The 16,310-nt window shown below is 43.3% G+C and overlaps 2 protein-coding genes across 2 annotated transcripts in view; one reads left to right on the plus strand and one right to left on the minus strand.

Moving 5' to 3' along the window:
* Positions 1–8,443, minus strand: part of cep112 (centrosomal protein 112) — a 106,202-nt gene extending 97,759 nt beyond the window's left edge. Inside the window, exons 1-5 of the mRNA XM_084488344.1 lie at positions 8,402–8,443; positions 7,124–7,236; positions 6,501–6,691; positions 5,415–5,563; positions 779–863 (exon numbers count right to left, since the gene is read on the minus strand). Of these exons, the coding sequence (XP_084344470.1) occupies positions 779–863; positions 5,415–5,563; positions 6,501–6,691; positions 7,124–7,223 (525 nt within the window). The 5' untranslated portion in view covers positions 7,224–7,236; positions 8,402–8,443. The remainder of the gene's footprint in view (positions 1–778; positions 864–5,414; positions 5,564–6,500; positions 6,692–7,123; positions 7,237–8,401) is intronic.
* A 2,098-nt stretch (positions 8,444–10,541) lies between these two features.
* The window catches only part of prkcab (protein kinase C, alpha, b), a gene marked incomplete at both ends in the record, with an annotated part of 102,092 nt that continues 96,323 nt past the window's right edge, over positions 10,542–16,310 (plus strand). The window contains 2 exons of the mRNA XM_084488855.1: positions 10,542–10,711; positions 11,092–11,123. Coding sequence (XP_084344981.1) covers positions 10,542–10,711; positions 11,092–11,123 — 202 coding nt within the window. The remainder of the gene's footprint in view (positions 10,712–11,091; positions 11,124–16,310) is intronic.

Genomic DNA, 16,310 nt, shown 5'->3' on the forward strand with positions numbered 1-16,310 from the left:
ACTGGTAGATGTTAACACTGCCAGGGTCAGGGGTTCAATTCCCAATGGGGCCACTCATGCCAAGAATGAATGCACTCCTGGTATTGTAAGGAGCTTTAAATGAAAAGGTCCATCAAATGGCTTTTTGTGTTTTTACATTATACTCTCCTATTAACACAATGCTAAATGTGGTGTTGTATCTGCAGGAATGCTACTGTAATTCCTGTAATTTGTCTGTGTGGATATAATAATATGTTCCTTTATATAGCACCTTTCAAAAGCAGACGTCACAAAGTGCTACAAAAAAAAGCTAATAAAATACAGAGCAACAGATACCCTGCAAAAGTTCAAAACAATCATGAGAACAAATTGAACATAAGCAAGTCTGAACAGATGGGTGTTCAGTTGCTTTCTGAATGTGTCCATGGCTCTTTAGTCCAATGGGAGGGAGTTCCAAAGCACAGTCTCCTTTGTTGTGAGTCTGGAGTAAAGAACCAGCAGCAAACCCTGATCAGACGACCTCAAATTCCTACTGGAATATGCAGTGGCTCTTTAATGTGGGCAGGTGCCTGACCGATGGCAAGGCTCCTGTAATGATACATTATTTTGTTTTCAAACCTATGACATCATGATCTAACTTTATCCATGTGCTATTTTTTCTTGGTTTGGTTGTTCTCACATTTGATTGTGTCCAAGCTAATATTTCCACAGAACGACATCAAACATAAAAACTTGTGTATCTGATCAACTACACCAGTCAGCCAGCCAGTCAGTCAGTTGGTCAGTCAGCCAGTCTCACCATGCCGGTGTGTTCTCTTCTGGTGGACGCGTTGATAGGACTGGACGCCATTCTCCGGCATGTGGTCTCCTCATACAGTTGCCTTCTGAAAAGGAAAGGGTTAAAGGCCGAAGGTTAGACATAGATTGAGATGGAAAGAAAGGGGGGGGGGGGGTGTAAGTGAGTGAATGAGTGAGTGAGTGAGTGAGAGAGAGATTTTGTTAGTCTCTCCTCTGTGTGTTTTTATGGATGTACGAGTGCAGCAAGCTTGCTTTGGGCAACATACGCACAAGCCACTTGGCAAAGCTTTCCCTTGCTTTCACTTGGGCAATTCATCCTGTCCGTACGATAATCAACCAGTTTTTTTCCTGCCATTCATCTGCGTCTTCATATACCACGCTAGGGCATATGTGTCGCGTACCCACCCCTGAAGTCTTTGGTATCTCTGGTAAACGAACATCTAAATTATTTTCCTGATGTCCAACATAATGTAACCATGTAAAATATGGAAATGAGGAAATAAATTCACCAACTCTTTCTCTTCATAAGGGCTTCAGGATACCAATGAAATGTTTGTAATTAATAGTCCATATATATGTATATTGGAATGTATAAACAAATGACAAACAATATTGTATTTGTAGAATATATTATCTACATGTAAATAAGCGCTCCTTTCAAGAGCAAACATGTAGCATCACTATGCAAAGTATCACCATGTAAAATGATCAAATACTGTATATTTTAATATCATAACCTTTTAACATGACATTTGCTTCCAATGTGCCACTTCTCGGACAGGCCATTGGGAGATAACCAGTGCACGACCAAACTTTATTGGAATAGGGACCAAACTGAAATTCTATTACATTATATAGGTCAAAGTCATAGTCAACAGTGCCAGCGACTGCTGGGGATTCGCGATGGCGGAGAGAAGCCGTGATCCGTGGTCTGAGTACCACTGTTGTCAGGGGAGACAAATAGTATCAATGTTTGATTTGGTTTGTTGATGAGGCAAGTTTGCATTCCATACATGCAACATTCTTCACATCCTTCGATCATTCCTGTGTTCATGCCGACTCGTTCCACTTTGGTAAGTTGTTATGTTAACATGCACATGCCTACACACACACACACACTCATGCATGTATACTCAGACAGCCGTGAAACCTGCACGATGTGAGAGCAAAGCAGTGTAATCTAGGGCCTCAAAGTCAACAGGTGGATGGGGATAATTGAATCAGATGTGTCTGGGGCCCAGAGATCAAAGAGGTGGCAAGCTAGAGCTACAGCTACACACACATACGCGCGCACGCACACCCTCACAGACACATACTCAGAAAAGAAAACACACATATACGAGCACACACACACACACACACACACACATAAGAAATAAGCCATTGCAGCCTTGCTTAGATTAGCACAGCCTGACACTTGCAGCAGCAGTCTGACCTCCAGGTGCAGGGCCACGGGGGCTCCGGGGGGGCCCTGCGTGGCAGAGCCTCTGCACCCTCCAGTGGTGCAGTCTGACCCTGGGGCCGCAATCATCCATCCGCCCCGCCCTCACCCACCCTCCTCCCCCAACACCCTATACAGCTGGATGTCAGACAGGTACCGGACCATTCAGTCTGGGTGAGCAACAGAGAAGGATTTTACATTTTTTTTAAAGGTAGTAGGTTGATGGTTGAGACTACAGAATCTTTCAATCTTGAGTGTGTGTGTGTGTGTGTGTTTGTCTGGGAAAAGGAGACCGTGTGTACCAATAGGCAAAAACAAAAAAATCCACGCAGAGGGAGAGAAAATAAAGCCAGAGCCAAACACAGTCTTTGTAGTCGGCGTCTGAAAGCACTCAGTAATCTTTAGCAGTGAACCTGACCCCACGCTGATTAGCCAGTCAACACACACGGTTTACATCAAGAACACTCCCTCTCTCTCTCACTCCCTTTCTTCCTTACCCCCCCCCCCCCCCACCCCTTGGCCTCATCCCCACTTTTCCCTGTAGCCTCTCCACACAAACACACACTCCCCCAAAACAGAGGCATACAGATACACCCCCCCCCCCCCTCCCCTCCTCGGAGTCCTGTGGGTCGAAACCAAAGGCAACAAACATGTGTCTACGTGCTAGCTGTGTTTGACGCCGGAGTTGCACATCATTCATAAGAATCAGGGGGAGGCGTGTCGGTATGAGGGTACACACCCAAGAGGTTCAGTCCAATCCATTCCGGCCCCTCCCCCCCCCCCCCCCCACAGGGTAGCACTTTTTCCCCACAGTGTTCCTCTTGTTGGAATCCCTGCTCTGGCTTGGTGGGTGTCGCCCTCTAGTGGCTCAACTTGTAACTGCATTCCAAGCAGCAGATAATACTCATTTGAGGGCGCATTGGAGCTAATGAGGGCCAGATCTCCCGTCACCCACCTCAAGACCCACTGCAGCCCCCTCCCCCGTCTACTCAACCCAAGCCAATCTTAACATCAAAACCTTTGCCCTCAGATCTCTGCACTTGATTTAGGGACTAGAACAATGTCCACAAGCTCAAAGACGCAGCCTTCTCATCACCTGACTAATGGCGAGAGGGAGAGAGGGCGAGAGAGAGAGAGAGAGAGAGAGAGAGTGAGAGAGAGAGAGGGAGAGAGAGAGGGCGAGAGAGAGATCAAACGGTGTCGGATCACAGGGAGAAGGAGCCCGTCGAGATGCCTGACGTTTAATCTCGTCTAAATGAGAGAGACACATGAAAGGAGGCCTGCAAGCCACCGGCTAATTTACTCCATCAGGACGTGAGCCCTGTGATGCGAGAGTTGGTCTTTTCATGGTCTTATCCCAATCAAGGCACACCACGACATGATTGTTGCTCAACGGCCTGCACACAGACAAACCAATAAGACCTCTAGAAGTTGTCGAGGTCTGAGATGTGCATGGTATTGCATGTGGAAAACATATGGTTTCGGGCTTGAAGTCCATCCCTCAAGAAAGTAGAAATATACACATGCCGTATAAACCCTACGCAGTGTCAATGATATCTCTTTTGTTTACTGTTATATAACAGTTTGGAAGCGATAATGGTTCATATATATAATATGTAGTATGTAACAATGATTATTGGACATGGCCTGCAGGGTGATGGAGTCTGAAACAACAGATTTAATCTGTTAGATTATAAGGCAGTCTTTTAAGCACATTTCCTGCCTGTTCTCTTTTCGTTAAGACCAATAAGTGTTTCAAGCTAGTAAGTGGTCTATCCATTCTAATTGTTACCTAAATCCAAGCCATTACTAATGATGTCACTTTGTTAACTGTAGTAGTCAGACAGGATTTATCACCTGGCCAGAGGAGCAGAGTTACTACCGTTAGTGAGGGCGATAGAGAATGGAAAGAGAGATTGAGAATATCATAGCCATACATTTTCACAGAATATACACATGTCGTAGATTACTTACATTTGAAGCTATTACGATTTTGTATCTTAAATTGTATTTTATTTAACGTTTGTTCTTGTTCTGAAAATAAAAAAAGCCTAAAGCCTTGATAGTCCATAAAGAGAGAGAGAGACAGATGAGACAGATGCAAAGAGGCAAAGAGACAGAGAGAGAGCTCCTCATTATGTAAATGTTAATTTATTTTGTATGTATTAATTTGAATTTTGAACAGAATTAAATGACTACAATATTATTTCCAAGTAACCCTAATAGAATATAACAGTCAATGGGAGTTCAAGATCACAACTTAATCACATTTATTCATATTGGGTGACATTGAAAAGATAGAATCTACATAGAGTAAATGCATTTGCAAAAACTAATGGAACATGAATATTCAATTCAACCTCACCCCAAAACCACTTTTTTTATATATATCTTTTATATAGGTGTTAGAGGGCCCCTAATACAGTATTTGAAGACGTTCAATAAATTCAGCCTTGGTGCAGAATCACAGCCACTACGAGCCAATCCCACAATGAGCTTTCCACAAACGTGCAGTTTGTGGAGGGTGGAGCTTGTGGCCACGGTACCATGCACTAGTGTTTACAGTGGATGTATCATCCAGAGGCGCATTGTCTCATTGTCTTCTCTGGGCGAGCAAAGCACAGAAAGGGGAGGTAACCTGGCCCCTTATGACGACATATGGGGTCAAATTCCAAATCGGCCCGTCTGAGCTTTAATTTTTTCAAAGGCGGAGCAGGATACCTAGTGCACGTTTTACGACTAACGCCATTTCTAGCCACTGGGGGACCATAGGCGGGCTAGGGGAACTCATATTTATGTTAGAAAACCTCATAAAGTGAAATTATCACGCCATGGGACCTTTAATGTCTGTGTCCGAGTAAAGGTTATGCTTCCCGGACACATAGAGGCCCAGTCCCATTTCTCTCCCCTTAACAAGAACACTTGCTTTGAGTGCCCTTCAAGTCAGCTCCCGAGCTGGCTAGCATTCAAGGGTTGATTTTAAGGGAAAAACAGCACTCCCCTTGGGTCCCCTAAGTATTGGGACACCCTACCCCTTCGCGGGACATACAAAAAAAACCCTCTTTCCAAAAATTTTTAAATCACATGGTGTTCGAATTCCATCTGAAACTGTGGGTTCACTGGCTCGTTTGAGGGGCTGGTTGTGGGATGTTCTTTTAGTGTGTGCATATGTTTAATGAAGGTTTAACTGAGGTACCTGGAGTGAGCGGCAGAGGTGGGTGAGGAAGACCTCCTGGTCCTGTCGGATCCATGGTGGCCGAGCTCACCTGCCACCCAATCAGGAAGCGGTGCCACGTCCTGTACTGCTGGCCCGCCGGCGCCAAGGGACTCGTCAAAGTAGATTGCCTGTACGTATCGGGACAAGAAGTCAGGAACACAGATCAGGTATGGGTCCTGTTTCATTTGCCATTTGGTTGATGCTTTTATCCAAAGGGATGTATTTAGAAACAGCTCTGTCCGTCTATCCGTCTATCTAGCTCTGTCCGTCTATCTATCTATTTGGAATAATCTGCATGGGTGCTGACATGTGACATGTGTCCACCCCAATTGAATAACCAGACTGTGCCCCTTTCACTGTAGGTCACTGTTGTTGTCTTTGTTATTGTGCTCATTGCCGCTGTCGGTGTTGTTATTGTTGTGAATTCTGTAGTTGTTGTCTATATTGTTTATGAAAAAAAAATTATAAATGGGATTTTTATAAATTTGTTAAAAACAAAATTAGAAATGGGAAAAAAGAAGCAGCTCATCAAGCGGCAAGGCACACCGAATACACCGGACCAGAGGATTCCCAACCTGGTCCTGCTGAGACCCATGGGCCAATGGGTAGCCAATGGGTACCAATGGTACCAATGGTAGACCAATGGGTAGCCCCACCCATTCTGCTTACGTTTTTTCAGGAGCCAATCACCAAGCTGGCTTTTCCCCCTGGCGCGCTATTGGCTGGTTTAACACAATGACGACAGGGAAACGACAGCAAGCAGCCAAATGCGTACAGAGTCACCCACCTCTGGAGGTACTTAGCATTATATTGTCATTACCATGTAAATACAATATATTATGAACCTTTCACTATGTCTATTTTACTATCTATATTCATTTCACTATGACCTTTTCACTAGATAAATGAGGCATAAAGGCCAGGGCTTTTGAATCCGCCAGAAGAGAGTGTGTATAAGTGGCCAAATCTTATATTATTATAATATATTATAAATGTTGGGTCAAATACGTATACATTGTATACATAATATAGGATCAATGACAATATAGTGTTAGTGAGTGTTACCATGTAGGTTGGTAGAGTCTTCAGGCAGCCCTGATCCGGCTTGCTAGTGAAAGGGGCATCCAGGACCCCTCTTCTGAGCATGTGCAGAAGCAGGCGAGCGTACATGTTGCGATTCTTCAGCCCGACTGGTCCTGAGCCACACATGGTCGGGTCACACAGCTTCCTGATCCACATGGCGCACCGTTGGCGCTCTGGGTCAGAGGGGCAAGGAGACACTTTGTCGAGGTTAGGAGGCTAACAGTTTTTCCACACTTTTAGACTGTTCATGTTTCTAAGTAGGGTTGTCAATGCTGATACTGGAGTAGAAGTTAGAGTCAATAAATGATGTAGAAAGTAGGATCCATTCTCTTTAGGACTGCAACGTGTTATTATCTGTATGGCCAATTAATCTGACTAATCAATTAATTAACACATTTAAAGCGTTTATATATTCAAACAACCATAGTACGATTGGATACAAAATGTAAATAATTGAACTAATGGTTACTAGCCTATGACTAAATGAAATGCATTTCTAAAGCTTATTGACTTCGTACACGGACCGGACCATATTGGATATAGCATAGCATACACAAATAAACATTAAGTACATGAAGTCATCGACCAGCTCTACGTGGTTTTACCTGTTCTGTTGGGGTGCTTCAGGACATATGGCTTCATGTCTGACAGGTAACGGTCAAAGTCTGCGTCCAGTCGCTCTGGAGTGTCATTGTGCAGACTCATGGTTCCTTCAGCCCTAATGGACCCGTTTAGGAATATGGTAAATATGTTTTGATGAAATGATCAATGTGCATACTGTGCCATTTCGTTTCACATAAGTATTGGGTCCTATTATTTAAAATTCTGATAGTTTCAAGTATGCAAAATGCATACAATTTCTTCCGAAAGAAAATATTACGATATTAACGATATTAATATTGAAGTTTTGTTTTAGGTAGGTAACTGTTAACTGGGTTTGTATTGCAATTCATCTTCTGTTTCTGCTCTGAGTTGGTTACAGCAGCTTCACAAGTGCAGAGGGTCTTGCATTACTAGATTCCATAACTGTAGTTTTACGAAGATGGATATTGTTGGGAAAAACAGTCTGCCTAGTTACTTGACCAGATAAAATGAGACGGAGAGGTGATAAAGTCTGTCAGCACGAGGGCCTCGGATTTATTGAGTAAAGTGGCAAAGGTAATACTGATTCATAAAGCGTGAGAGATCGAATATTCTACGTCCCCTAACAGCGCTGAGGTCGTCTGGAGCTTCGCCTCCGATGAGGTTCTGCTTCAGAAGAGCACCCGTGATCCGGTGCATGTGAAATTTATAGTATCTTTCCTAGCCAGGTGTGTGTGTTAGACTTTGTGTGGGTTATCGAGGGTTCTCTTATCCCTGAGCCTCCGGGTTGTGTTGTCGTTCTGTGTGATATGTGTGTCCTCGCCATCTAGCTGTGGCAGAGTGTTCTCCGCCGACTGATAGGGGGGTTCGATAATTGAATGTGTGGTGTGTTGTGTTCGTTAGGTTTGGGCCCAGAGTTGACTATATTCGTAATGTAATGTGTCCGTTAGGTTATTTTTGCCCATCAATATCGTACATGCATTCGGGTGATACAGTACAATAGTTCACCCGAATGCATAGTACACAACAATAGTTTATTTAAGCAAAATATAGCACGGTGAAATTATGCCATAGAAATATATAACTTATGCCATAGAAATGTCTAAGCAACAAAAACACTGCAACAACAAACCCCCACTAGCTATCATGATGTTGACTGCCTGAATAACGCAAAACACGCTAGTCTACAGTTCTGTTCTAAGCTAACCAATATGCGAAACGTAGCGCTATTGCTGCCTGCTTACTGCATAAAAACGGTGTGGCCGAAATCTTTAAAGATACAACATTTGGTTTGTTTTTACCTTAAAATAGGCACTGATTTGGCCGCTCAAAGTGATTCAAACTCCACAGCAACTTCCTACCCTGAGCCACATCCGGTTTCCGTGATGGAAGGGAAACAGAAGCAGCGTCCCTCCGTTGCTACAGCAACCGTGCAGCACACGATGCAACAGCAGATGAGATGAGTAGCCTATTTTCTAAGCTGTCTGAAATGTATGGACGATTTGTCACCACCCCACACATTCAATATTTCAAATGGATCTGAGGGGTGAAGGTTACAGATGCATCTTCGGAAGTAGTAGTAAAAAAAAACAAAGATATTATAATTAAATTCCCAGAACATGGCCGATGGAGCCAGGGAGGGGCATACTCTGAAAAGACTGCTAAGAACTTCTGGCAACATTCTGACATAACAGTGATTGACGATTGACGATTGAATGATGTGTTATGTGTTAAGTGTTGATGTGTTGGCCTTGTTGTTGTTGTTGTTGTTTTTGTTGTTTTGTTGTTTGTTATTAATAAAGCAAATTAAATATCACAGAATGGACTTTGAACTGACTCAGCAGAATTTGTGGGCCTCTCAGAAAGACACGTTGTAATCCTGCAATAGTGATTATCCACAATAAAGATGTTATAAAACAACACAAACATGACTATAACACACACACACACACACACACACACACACACACACACACACACACACACACACACACACACACACACACACACACCATAACACAAACATGCATTTACTCTTCAGCAAATTTGACACATTTGTCTCATGATATTTGTTTATAATTTGTATCAAGTTAAATGTTTCGGCATAAAAACAACTATGTTTTTCAAGTGTCCATTAGTGAAGTTATTAGGCTATGAACCTTCAATTTCTTACTGGCATGTTAGCTAATTCAAAAGATAATTAAATGGGCCTTAAATGTTCTAATCTCACTACTCTTGTTGGTATATATATTTAGGTGATGTGTATATTTCTGCCCAATAATAGGTCTACATGTATGAAAAACATTTTGGATACAATAGACTAGATACTAGATACAATATATAAATGTATAGACAGCTTCCTTATATACTTTTTAATATAAGTTATACAATCTGTTCTCCAGCTCCATACATTTTGCATATCATTGTGGTCCAATAGTAGGCTTAATGGTCAGTTGCTATTTGTTTTACACGTCTGCTGTGTTGCTTTATTAGCTGCTACCAGACCAGCTATCCTTCATCCTTCATCATACACTAATATTATGTAGGTGTTATTCTGTTAACATATCAATACTTTGTCTGAATGCCAAGTTTCCAGGCAGGTAAGAAGCTTAGTTTTAAAGTAAAATTAGTTCATTATTCTATATTTTACAGCCACTTTAAGACCCCATATCCACTAATTGTCCTTCAATACCAACTGTTGTTGGCTCAGTCGGTAGGCATGGGCAGGGGCATGGGCAGGCATCCTCGTGTTGATCATCTGATGCATGATGGAAGGTATTCTACTGCGCCGCATATAGCTGTAATCTGAGTAATGACCACCTTGGGGCGCCAACGGCCTGCAACGCGTAGGCCGTGTTGGCTGGCTGGAGGGATGCAAGCTGTGTTTTTCGTAGGCGGAATCCGGAAATAGTCCCGCCTCAAGCGCTAGGATTGGACAGGCAGCCTGTCAGGCAAACTCGCACGCTGACTCCTAACCCTAATTACCTAACCCTAACCCTAACCTTAACCATAACCGTAACCCTAACCCTAACCATAACCCTATCAGAAAAATGCGTTTGACAAACGTTAGTTTAATATACATTAATTTACAATTTAAGTTACCTACCCTGCTGTCACGTCACGGCTTTTAGACTTTTTGGATTGGATCAGGGATTTACACCAACGTGATTGGATAATCTCCGGCTATCACCTCATTAATATTCATGATTCTTCTGGATTCCGCCTACGAAAAATAGTCGCATCCAGGAGGGATCCAGGTTGACGTCACACACACGCGTGAAAAAAGAGGCGCTCAGCTGTAGCCCTGGCAAAGAGCGAAGCGTGCGTTCAGGAGAGAGACGCTCCTCCAACAGTTGATAGCGGTGCTGACAGAGGGAGTACCCTTTGGTAGAGTAGTGGGGACAAGACAATTAGGGGCGGACGGTGTACTTTTTGTTCATCATGATGGCTGACCACCATTTGCACTACAGCGACTCAGCAGCGATCGGGAATCGATTTGCACGCAAAGGTGCTCTGCGCCAGAAAAATGTCCACGAAGTGAAAAACCACAAATTTACTGCGAGGTTTTTCAAGCAGCCGACCTTCTGCAGCCACTGCACGGACTTCATATGGTAAGCTTTGCTTATGTGCACACACCTGTTCATTATGGATGTGAAAAGTGATGAGCAGCACTGCAGCTTGGCAGCTCTGTTTGACCTACTCCATAGATCAGTTCTCACCTTAAATTAGTTTCACACCTGCCGTGTTTAATATCCAGCGGCAACTCCCAGTTTTGAGCGCCATGCTGACCAAGTTATTAGATAGACTCAAACTGCAACACATAAAGCGCACAGTTCTCTACTGGGGGCGTTTGTTGTGGTTTCATTCTCAAAACGCATGACAGCAATTTACTCGAAATTGAATTGTATATAGAAAAACATAATAATAGACACCATGTGCTATGTTTTATTTGCATCGCGTTGACGTTACGTTATGTACTCTTATTTTGCAGGGGTTTTGGGAAACAAGGATTCCAGTGTCAAGGTAACACATTTAGTAACCAACTTAACTTTTAATGTGATTTATACTTCCAATTGATGCGAGGTCGGTTCAATGGGCCGATCGTATAACACTTGAAGTTATTGCACTACATATATATATATATTTTGCTATGGACTCGAACCGTCTGACTTTTGGTGAACAACGTATTTCATTTGGTGGTGCTCAAGCCCTAATTTGGCGTGACTCCGAAAAGGCCTACAGCAAACAAACTCAATTAGCGGAATTGCCGGAGCCCGAAATGAGGCTATTCTTGCTGTGCTGCACAAATGTACAACGGATGTCGTGAGACTCGTGACAGCGTTTAGCAGCGTGCAGCCACAACACTCATGCTTGGGTAGCTGACTACCTCTGCCATAGGCTACTCTGTTGAACAGACCTTAATTACCCTGTTATCCAAAGCACTTTACAGTGAATTTAATCTTTAATACATGCCATTAAAGAGCAGGTAGGCTATTGCTCAAGCATGCCTACAGGAAGGCCGTGGACATGACGGGGAGGAAACCCAGTAGGCCTACCTGTTGACAGAAATTAGTAATGCCGCTTGCTTTGCTATAAGGTGTAATGACATATTTTGTGAGTTTTAAAGAAGGAGGGATCCTATTGGCAAGGGGTGTGCTCACTCTTTTTAGAGATACTGATGCAGGTACAATAGTGATTAACTTTGGAAAGGGTTAATCAAGCAGCATACTGTAGAGGTCATCTATAGTATCTATTAAGCCTTTTATAATCTCTCTCTCTCTCTCTCTCTCTCTCTCTCTCTCTCTCTCTCTCTCTCTCTCTCTCTCTCCTCTTTTATTTCTCCTCCTCCTCTCTCCTCCCTGTACTGTAAAAGAACACGGCATCTAAGAAATCCAAAACCATAGTTAACAGTAATAGAGTAAATAATAATAGTTATTTACAGTAACACCATCCAGATATGTTTAAAATAGAGTTAAATGGCTCACTATTATGTTGTAGGGATTTGGAATTCAACCACAAGTATCACAAATGCATTTTTTATCTGTGTGTGTGTGTGTGCTTTTGTTCACATGCGTGTGTATCCAGTGTGGTGCGTCCCCGGGTGTGTGAATGAGCTCATTCTTAATTCTTAATTAAACAAAGGATGTGAATGCTTAGTGGTTTGAGTTTAAAGTTAAACAATGCTGCGACGCTCGTTATGTTTTGGTCAAATTGGAGTGAAGCACCCCTGACGCAAGAACAAAATGTTGTTGTTGGAACCAACCAACAGAGAGACAGCTCTGTATGCCTTATCATGGTGCATTCAACCTGTGTCTGTCTGCCCCCTAGAGTTAGCCCTGTGCACACAAGCCTGTGCTTTTATGTTCAACATGAATATGTGATCGGGTTATTGGATCTCTGCATATGAAGTCAAATTCACCAAGGGGGGAGGACTTTAGGCTTGGATCACGTAAGCTAGTGAAGAGACAGTCGAACAATATGATATAACATGTAACTAGTTATACTAAAGTAAAACTAAAGTCTATATCAGTCCTATAAGAACTATCAAAACCCATACCTAATAATAGGCATGAAGTGTATCTGCAGAGGTAAATAGTATGCATGACTACAACTATTATTCTATCACTGCTATAACTACTACTACTTCTTCATATGGGCTACATGGATAAGTGAGTCACATAAACAGGGGCTGAAAATGAGAATACACCCCCAGGTTCTGTTGTGAAAGGTTAAGAAAGCATTGTCCATCTCCGTGGAGCACACACCTCCACAGACCTGCATGAGGGCAGGCTGCACAGCCCCAAGAAGGGCTCAAGCACTGGGGATTCACCGGGGTTCTGTAGCTCTGTGTGGGCAGACAGCAACCTGCAACCACCCAACGTTGCAGCCGCACCTTTTTTACTGCTTTTAAGCCTCTGAGAGAATGGCTGCTCTTTCTCTTAGAGGCTTGCCTTACTGTCTATCTTCCTCTCCTTTTGCATCATGGATAATGGACCAATACACATATGCACATCAATACTTTAGATGGGACAACTTTATATTTTTTGATTAATTTTGTGCATTGTTTATAAATGATTACTTGGACATACATACATACCCCTGGGGTCTTTACCTATGGTTGGTCTGGGGAGGTATAAACTGGGCCGACTCCACTGCACTGGTATTAGTAAAACGTTTTCTAACTCAAGCCTGGGATGTTTCCTCCATGGCCTTTTGGTTGTCTTCATCTCTTGTTTTGCTGAAACCTCTTGAGATCGGAGGAAGTTTCCAAGGCCGCGTGTGACAGAGGAATGAGTCAGGAGCTAACGCTGTCTCTGCTGGCTGTGTGGAGCCATGAGCACACAGAAGAGTCCATGGTTGTGGACACATTCATGCTTTCACGCCTTCCTATCAATAAGGCCACATGAACTGGTTTTGAACAAAGACATCTAGTTTCACTATAGCAGCCATTTCATAGCAGATGAAATGCCATTCTGAATGCAACAGGGTGTTCTGCCGTCTTTAAACCAAGCACTATTACTTGTATATTACTTGGAAATTGAGCGATTGATTGGGATTTTCAGGCATCGTATTGTTCAGAGATACACAGTGTACCTCATGGACACAAAAGCAAACACACACATACACTAAATCAAACACACATGTCCAAAGGTCCCACTCGAAGCCTGTTATGTGTCCTGTGGGCGTCTACGGGATGAGTAAGCGTGTGTGTCTATGTGTGTGTGTGTGTGTGTGTGTGTGTGTGTGTGTGTGTGTGTGTGTGTGCATGTGTGTTTGTGGGTGCATGTGTGTGTGCGTGGATATTTGTCGGAGCATAGCACGGATCACATACAGTCACAGTTTACAAGGCTTCACTACATGCCGCCTTCACTACACAGAGTGGGGGCATGTTGCGGGGGCGTTGGGGCCTCGTCTCTAACTCATCCCCATCATCCTGAACCTCGACCTTGGCTGTGGACCGTCTGGCGAACAAACCAACACGCCATCTGGGGAGCAGAGAGCCTTGAGCTCAGAGGAGCACCACACAGCGTCTGGACAGCAGCTGACGAAGGGGCTTTCGGAAAGAAAGAAAAGAAAGAAAAGAAAGAATGAAAGAATGAACAGAAAGAAAGAAAGACAGCCAGCCAGAGAAGAAGAACACAAAATGCTGAAGTAAAAAAACATTAGAGGAGCCTCAGCCAACTGGCCGACGCTGAATGGGTCGAATGTGAAGGAGTGAGGGGAGAGAGAGAGAGAGAGATAGAGAGAGTCGGTGAGGTTCAGCAGCACGGTGAGGTTCAGCACCACTTCCTGCCAAAGTGTCTCCTGAGCAACTGAGTGCAGGTTGAGATAAAGCAAAACATTCAGGACACATGAAAGAGAGCTGTGTCGCGTAGCCAGCCACAGATGTTAAGTCTGGGGAATGAGCGATTATAAACTCGGCAGCAACTGTTGACGTTAAGCATTTGGATAAGGTTTTTGCCGAGCGGTAATCGGTGCCACCTTTCGCTTTGATTCTCCAATAACTGTCCCCCGATGAATATGTGACAATTGGAACAAAATGTAAAGCATTTTATTTTATTTTGATTACATTTGTACACATTTGTTGTGTAACTGCTCTCAGGAGAGTACATATACATATCTCTGAGTATAGGTCGTAATCTCAGTGAGGCTTGTGTTATATAATACTACAGTTACAAAGCTGCTTAGCACTAGCGACCCCTGATCCCGTGGCGTTCATACCCTTCGCCACCTTTGACAGGCTGTGCTATGATCCAACTCGCCCCACGCCTCTCTCATCCTGAGCCGTCTGCCAATAGGATCCATGTCATCATCTGCACAGATGAAGAGGGAGAGTAGGGTGATGAGATGGATGGATGGATCTGGGTGGTTCATTTATGACGGCTGAGTGACAGAGGCCTCGTTGGGGTTATCGTCAGGAGTCCAACGTCGTCCTCTCCAAGAACAACGGACGGGCCAACACAGACCACGCCGGGCATTTAGCATGGAGCAGCAGAAGTGTGGGGGACGGGTGTTGGAATGCCAGAGTGAATGCTGTGTAGGCCAACTCAAAACCAAGAAACAGCAAATAAACGTGCCACAGGCACGACGATGGATGCTTGGCTACTCTTGGCTACTCTTTGAAATACTTGACAGGGTGTGTGTTGAAAGGTCGCAGCTCTGTCGGCATTGAGGTGCTTTCTTTGTTTTTACAGTGAATGTGGAAACTGCACTTATATTCACTTCTATCCATTCATGAACACTTGGTGATCGATAGTTGTGATGGGCGCTTGATCATCATGATAGATGACTCACAACATAATCGTGACTACGCACACTCTCTCTCCCTCTTTGGCTCTCTGTCTCTCACATACTTAATCTTTCTCACACTCTTCCTCTGGCTACATCCACAATGCTTTTGTTTTTGATAAGTGCTTTTGATAAGTTTACACCAATATGTCCACACTTTTCCAGAGTTGTAAACCCCTCAAAACGTTTGTTGACCCCATGTAAGTTTGAAAACTCTGGGATTTTGGCTTGAAACCCAGGTTGAAACCCAGGTCTTTGAGAACAAAGACAATCCTGTCTCCTGTTTACACCGGTGTCGGCATGCCAATGGCACATGAATGTACAGGTGATGTGTGTTTTCAGGTAGGTGTATTAAACCATCTGAAACGGTGCAAAAATGCTTGTCTCCATGGATTTTTAATTTATGCAGTTTTAAAACATAAATGTATTGTTTGTTGTATTGTTGTGAATATAGCGTCAGTCCCTCTCTTTCCCCTCAGTCTTGATGACATCAGCCTGACTAAATTATGCTCTGTAATTGTTTTGGGCCGGAATTACGAATTTTGCTAGTAGCAACCTGATGACTACTCGATGTATATTCTATGAAGCTTGTTGCTCGTGAAGCGCTTCAACCATTGCTCCTTCACCATACGAAGTCCAGTAATCAAACACCATAGTTTCTGTTGTTGCCTTGCAATCTCATATATATATATATATATATATATATATATATATATATATATATATATATATATATATATATATATATATATAAATATAGAGCACGTCTCCCTTGGGTTGTTTAGGTTTGGGAATTGTATTTCAGCCAGTGGATGTGACAACAGAAACACTGGCTCTCTTAAGAATATATATATATGCCAGGCTGAGGCGAAGCTCGGCTCTTGAGAGGTTGTCTAGAAAAGTACACACAGACGGCCCACA

This window comes from Micromesistius poutassou (genome assembly GCF_964030765.1).
Source record: "Micromesistius poutassou genome assembly, chromosome: 1".
Classification (NCBI taxonomy): domain Eukaryota; kingdom Metazoa; phylum Chordata; class Actinopteri; order Gadiformes; family Gadidae; genus Micromesistius; species Micromesistius poutassou.